The following is a 6,591-nucleotide window of genomic DNA, read 5'->3' on the forward strand; positions in this document are numbered from 1 at the left end:
GTTACATAGAACGATACTAATACATGAAATTGGTAAGACAATAAAGTATAATTCCAAAAGATTTTATGCAATTTATTATCACAATAAATTATTGTATCAAGTATTTTCAGAAAAACGTATTTTTTACTAATAAGCGTGTACGGTAGATTTTTTTACAGAATATCGTAGGACGTTTAACAAGAAGATAATTTCAACAAATTACATAAAAAACAGATTAATTACAAGACTAACGAAGATGTTATTTAAGTCACTCACATAGTTGGTAACTTTTTAATCCACGAAATTTATGTTACTTCAATCACTCTAAAAATGTTGACAAATTTGTCATCGATGATCACCGTGGCTGATATACGGTTAAAAAAATATTCGAATAACGAACGTTTTATTTTATGGGAAACGTAACTCAACCGCTTATTTCGTACGAATCGCTATTTCTAGCTTTTATTTCACAGGGATTTTCGCAGCGATCTCTTAACGATCTCATTTACTCCCGATCGGGGAAAAGTTCGTCATAAGAGAAATGCTTGCAGATATTGTTAGATATTTCTAGGCATCTCTTGGAAATGGCTTTCTCTAAATTAGGTATGGTCACTTCCAATATTTCCCGATTATTGTGTCCAACCGCCTCACTGAACGCATTTCGCAGAGTTTGGTCGAAATTTTCCGGCTCGTATTTGATGGTATAATCCTTGATGTTCAAGTGCGTGGTCATCGACGAGAAGTAGACGTACTGTTTTCCAGCGTGTTGCACTAGGTTGTACAACATTCTTATCTTTGCGTTTACGTCATCTGTAAAGGGAGTTTGTAATTATAGTTACGGAAAGATTTTTCGCGATGAAGCGTTGAGTTGCGGTTTTGACGGTGAACGTGAGGCGAGGGGAATGGCTAGAGCGAATCGATAACAGTCGGTTTCTTCCGATCTTCTCTCGAAAGAATCGTATTTAAAGAATTGTAAACCGACTTTGTAAAAATGGGCAATGGAATTTGCGAAATCTTAAACAAATTCGAAATCAATAAAATATTGATTCAAACTCTGGCTAATTTCGCATGGACTGTAGCATATTTCATCTCTAAGTGGGTCGTTTTTCATGGAGCAACCCTCTTGTAATTTATATAGCGTATACAATATGCGTACAGAAGTTTTCTATGACAAGTGTCCAAATATGTAGTTTCTCGAGTCAATGTACCTGCATCCATAATTTCATAACTTCAACTTCACTTTGGCTTACACCAAATTTGTAGCTGTTTCTTATAACACGTTATAAGTTTTTACGAATAGAATCCAGAAATGCTCCTTTTAACGCGCGGATATTATTAATTTGAAAACGATGTATATACAAAGTTCATACATCTTTTACAGTTTACTTGGATGTAGTCGCATAATAATATGCCTTATGACTCGTGCGCATCGCCAGGAGTTAGACCGAATAAATTAACATTTTCTAAATATAAGAAATTATATAACGATACGATAAGACGTACGTATACTTCTTTAACTTACTTGAGGTAAAGGTGAGAGGTCCTTTTCCATTTATAGGGATCAAGATCCTAGCGCTAATATTGTAATTGCCATCTATTTTAGCTTCAGCCAAATTCAAATCGAAGTCTACCTGCTGCTTCTCGAGATCTAAGTGCAGACTATTTATATGGTACGTCAATAATCCACTGAGTGTGACGTCGGATCCAATGGCCTTAAAGTTTGCGATGTCGATAAGTGTCATGTCTCCGATTAACATTGGGTCTGTTGGTGGAACATTCAACTCTGGGATACCAGCGGCGAGTTTCTTGGATAGAATAGCCACGCTCTTGATGATGCAGTCATCGAGATTCGGATTTTTGATGCCGCAAATATATATGTAAGGAGCTGCAAGATGGATATCAGATTTATCAATATTTATCTTTCAATCTTATTCTTCGAAATATTAGTCACGATTATATTCTATTGTAATATTGGGCCCTGAATCTTCTTATTTCGATCTTTGCAGGATTTCATATTTTTTTATACTGTTAAACAGAGAAAAAGGAAGAAACGAAAAACGAGAAGTGACAAAAGGAAAATAAATAATCAGAGTCACGGTTGGCACGAGATATTAAAGCGTAAGAGGAAATCCTGGGAACGCTCGATGTCCGTAGAACCTGAGCGACTGGAAGCAAGATAGTTGGCCAAGTAAATATTGGTTTGGTAATTAAATGATCTGTCATTAGGTGGTATTGGCAAAATCCGCAATCGCTTGGTTGCCAACCCAATAGTAGTTAGTTGATAAGGTAGCTTAAGGATACTGTAAGGTATTTTGTAAAGGACACGGAAATCCCCCAAACCTGTTAAAAGGAAAGAGCAGTAAAAGAAAATTATTTTTTCTTGAAACTTTTTATTCTTAATACTTCTCTTCTAAGATATATTTTCCGTAGAATTATATATTTATTTCTGTGAAAAAAGTGATCGGATTTATAATTAAAAATTTATCATCTTGCTACTTGAAATTACCTATTAGGTATTTCTTAATTTTTTGGCAATTCGATATTTTTTATTTCTAATCTTCTTTGTTTTTCCCTAATATATTTTGCCAGATTTATTTCGCCAATATTTTATCATAAAGACGAATTTATCATTAAATCAAGATACTTTACGCAGCATAGAAAGGAAGAAAAACATAGATTTCCAGGAATACACGCGTTTACTTTTTTTTCGCAAGGAAACTAATTTTAAATGTTGTACAAATGCTGAATCATTAGCAATTCCAAGTCGATTACGTAAAGTAGTCTGATAATTAGCCTATTCGGATAGATATTTTTCTTTTTTTAGTTTTTCTTAAGAATATTTTTCGATAGACTGCCATTCATCTTAAAAATTCAATACGTGATATATAAAATTGTTATTCGGTTATAGGTGTTACTGACCGATTAAATTACGATCCCTCTAGAGTATGAATTACTTCAACATCGTTTGTATAAAAAGATAGAATATTATCTAACGTAAGATTATCCGTTTTCGCTGGCACATACAGTTACTTTATTTCCTGTTTTTTAGACTTTTAGTTTTTATTTTCACACCTACGACTAAGACGATAACTACATATAATAGCTTATTTATTTTATATATTCAATTGAACAAGGAAAATTTTATTCTTTATAAAGAGATAAAAGGAGATAAAAGAGACGTATATATTCCAAATTCTAGATCGATACATTTGATGCATTTCTTTTTCTTTATATTTATATCTTATATTTAAGATATAAATTACACCTACTTACATATTTAATTAATTAATTATTTAATTAATTAGAGATTAGAAATAGAATTACAGATCTTATTAAAAATTAATTGATTTTCGATTTAAGGTGAATATGAGTAAATTAAATAATAAAAGCTTTTTTCAAGTTTTATTATCTTTCCTACTAACTGGATTACCGAATGTTTACATTACACCTACTTACATATGTCAGTGTTTTATTTCTATACAATGAATTTAATTGTATATTAATTAAATACATCGTTTAATATACAATGTATAATGTAATGTACAAATTGCGTAAAATATTCTCATTTTAATACTACTTTTCAGTCGATTAGTTCATCTTAGATGTGTTGAGATTACTTTATCAAATTGCGATCAATCGATGTACGATTTCATAAGATGTTTTCATTTACGTAAATAAATATTCAACTCTCAACGTTTAACATATTTTACCAATCTGTTGTCAAATGTAATTCTTTAAATTCTATGTGCAATCGGACTTATGGGTTTCCTGGTTTTCGACAGCATTGATAGTATTTGTATGGCATGCAAAGTTTTCTTCTGTGTTACGATACGTAGCCTTCGTGTGTCCATGATATGTATTCATTTATGGATACCCTCGACATATCTATATCTTAATCATCTATAACCGTTTAATCGAAACATCAGTATGAAAACGCCTTCTTCTCATTTTTTTGTTTATCTATGCTATTCTGATTTATTGGCTGCATCGATACGATATGTTTAAGTCACAACAAAAAGATTTCTTCTAAATCGTATCTGTCCGTATTATGCACTTGAAATTGTATTTTAATAAACGTTAGTTGTATTTTCGTTGAATTTATGATCGTATTTTTTACAGTGGAATTATATTTGTTTTACCTTTGAATTGACTAAAATAATTCACGGTGAAGAATATTGAATTTAGGGGAAGTTGCAACGTGTTTGATTATTATTTTAGCAACACTTCAAAGTGTCTGTTTCGCGTTGCAGTGCGAGTTTTCAGTGTCAATATTTAATGTAAAGTTATACCTGCTGTACCTATATGCGTTTCTATATATTGTGACATTTAATACTTTATTCTGCATTACGTCGTATTACACATTTATCGATTATTCAATAAACACTGAATTACAGATTAGAAATAGAATTACAGATCTTATTAAAAATTAATTGATTTTTCGATTTAAGGAGAATACGAGTAAATTAAATATTAAAAGCTTTCTTCAAGTTTTATTATCTTTCCTACTAACTGGATTACCGAAAAATGGAGAACGAGAAGAGATCTGAAACAACTCTCAAACTAACTAACTCTAAAATGGCAAATAACTGAATTTTTCACCGATATTAATCGATTAACTGTAGTTTAATTATCTGCTACGATTTAATCAATTATAATTTACAAAACTCGATTAACATTTATACAATTTATATTTGTCTCTTCGTTTAAATTAATGTTTGCCTATACAAATCTATCTATACAAATATTCTATACAATTGATATTTAATAATATAATAATATAGTACACAATATAATTTATATATGTAAATTAATTAACACACCACATATGTAAGTAATTGACATTTTATTTTCAACTTTCAACTATCCTATTCTTTTCCCTTCTTTCAACTTTCTGATCACCATAATTTTCGAAATTTTATGTTTAAAAATCTAGAATCCTATTTATAATTATAAATTTTTAATTTAAAGAAATCTAAAATATTATTTAACAAGCTTTCAATTTTATAAGAAGTTCGATATATTATTTTAATAAAAAAAGGAAAAGATCATATCGAACTTGAAATTTACTTACGAATTTCAGCTGCTACAAATCCAACAACAATCGTCAGGAAGAGAAACAGCCTGGACGACATACTTTCGTTCTGTCAGATTCAATATTAAAACGGAAACAACCACGGATCTGTTTTTCTGCAGAAATCGGAACTGATCTTCGACCGTCTGCCAACCTCTTATATATACTCTCAGGCTATGCAGAATCGACAGCGATTCTGAATCATCAAAGTCCACGACAGTCATGATTACAAAATAACATAGAAAGAGTCTTCTTCCACTGAGTTTATCTTATCAATTAGTTGTTTTCAATTTTGAATTTTAATGAGTATAATAAATATTTATATAATCAATATTTCGACTCACGTTATTCCTTTATTCTTTTTGCCACCTTGTTTTTCTTCTTTGTTCCATCCTGTTAAGTCCTAGATTTATTTTCTTATTATTGTAACATAATAATATTGTTGTTCCGAGATGACAGGAAATATTTTACAGATTTTTAGGAATATTATTTTCATAAAAGGAGAGGAAATATAAAAGAACATGAGAAAGCGTATGGTTTATAGCCAGAAGTGCTTCTCGATTCACAGACACGCAAGAGTTATGGTCTGTTTTTTCAATCGTAGAGTAGTACAGAAAGCATAATAAGAGAAACTGCTGTATTTAGTACTTTTTTTTCCCTACTTTTTCTCCTATTCGATATTCTATGTAAATTAAGAAAAGTTTCCTGTCGTAATTCTCGTAATAAAAAAGTGAAAAACTGCAAGCGAGTAAGGTGAAATGGACTGGTACTTGCCAGACATCCTCAGATACTTCCCAATATAATATTTTATTTACTAACCTTTCTTAATGTAATTGTACTTTAATTTAATTCTACGATCATTCTACTCTTCAACCTCGAGCTTCTCATTAATTTTTTAAATTTATGTCCTTGGAGTTTATTATTAATATGTTTTATTCATGCTAAACAAACGACTTTTTTATTTTTAGATATTTCGCAAGATCGAGACACGATATTTCATGAAATGTGTGACGTATGTCATACATTCGTGCATAAGCAAAGAAACAACGTTTTCTCCTCCATTGATCCGCGACACAATTCCCCAATTATTCCTTTACTATAATTCTACTTCAATACGTTAATTACTTCTTTATATCATTTACACAGTGGAGAGGAAAGGAAGAGGAACGGAAGGAATTCTCTCAAACCATGAAAATAGCCGCAAAGCTGGGCATAATCGTCGCGGACGATACAATAAGAAAAAAAGAGATCACTTGAAAATCTGTAGTATTGGGTTGGCAACTAAGTGATTGCGGGTTTTGTCATTACCACCTACTGACAAAATCCGCAATCACTTAGTTGCCAACCCAATGCAAGCAGAAAGCTAAGAAAAGGAAGATGAGTTAAATACCAAAGATCTCATAATAGCGACATTAGGGAAGAAATTTTGAGGATCGAGCAATACCACGAGTGCAATTAAATTGTAAATAGGATACTGTATCGTATCGTAGCATACTGGTACTATAGTTCAATTCACGCACGTACAAATTATATTGAAACTG

The 6,591-nt window shown here is 31.2% G+C and overlaps 1 protein-coding gene across 1 annotated transcript; it reads right to left on the reverse strand.

Moving 5' to 3' along the window:
• Positions 1 to 46: 46 nt before the first annotated feature.
• On the reverse strand, positions 47 to 5,171 carry LOC132905934 (uncharacterized). The gene is made up of 3 exons (XM_060957686.1): positions 5,051 to 5,171; positions 1,502 to 1,864; positions 47 to 789 (listed from the first exon to the last, which is right to left on the reverse strand). Exons 1-3 carry the CDS (start codon positions 5,109 to 5,111, stop codon positions 485 to 487), a joined length of 729 nt encoding a protein of 242 aa, XP_060813669.1. The 5' UTR covers positions 5,112 to 5,171; the 3' UTR covers positions 47 to 484.
• Positions 5,172 to 6,591: the final 1,420 nt, after the last annotated feature.

The sequence above is a fragment of the Bombus pascuorum genome, chromosome 4 (assembly GCF_905332965.1).
Source record: "Bombus pascuorum chromosome 4, iyBomPasc1.1, whole genome shotgun sequence".
Lineage (NCBI taxonomy): Eukaryota > Metazoa > Arthropoda > Insecta > Hymenoptera > Apidae > Bombus > Bombus pascuorum.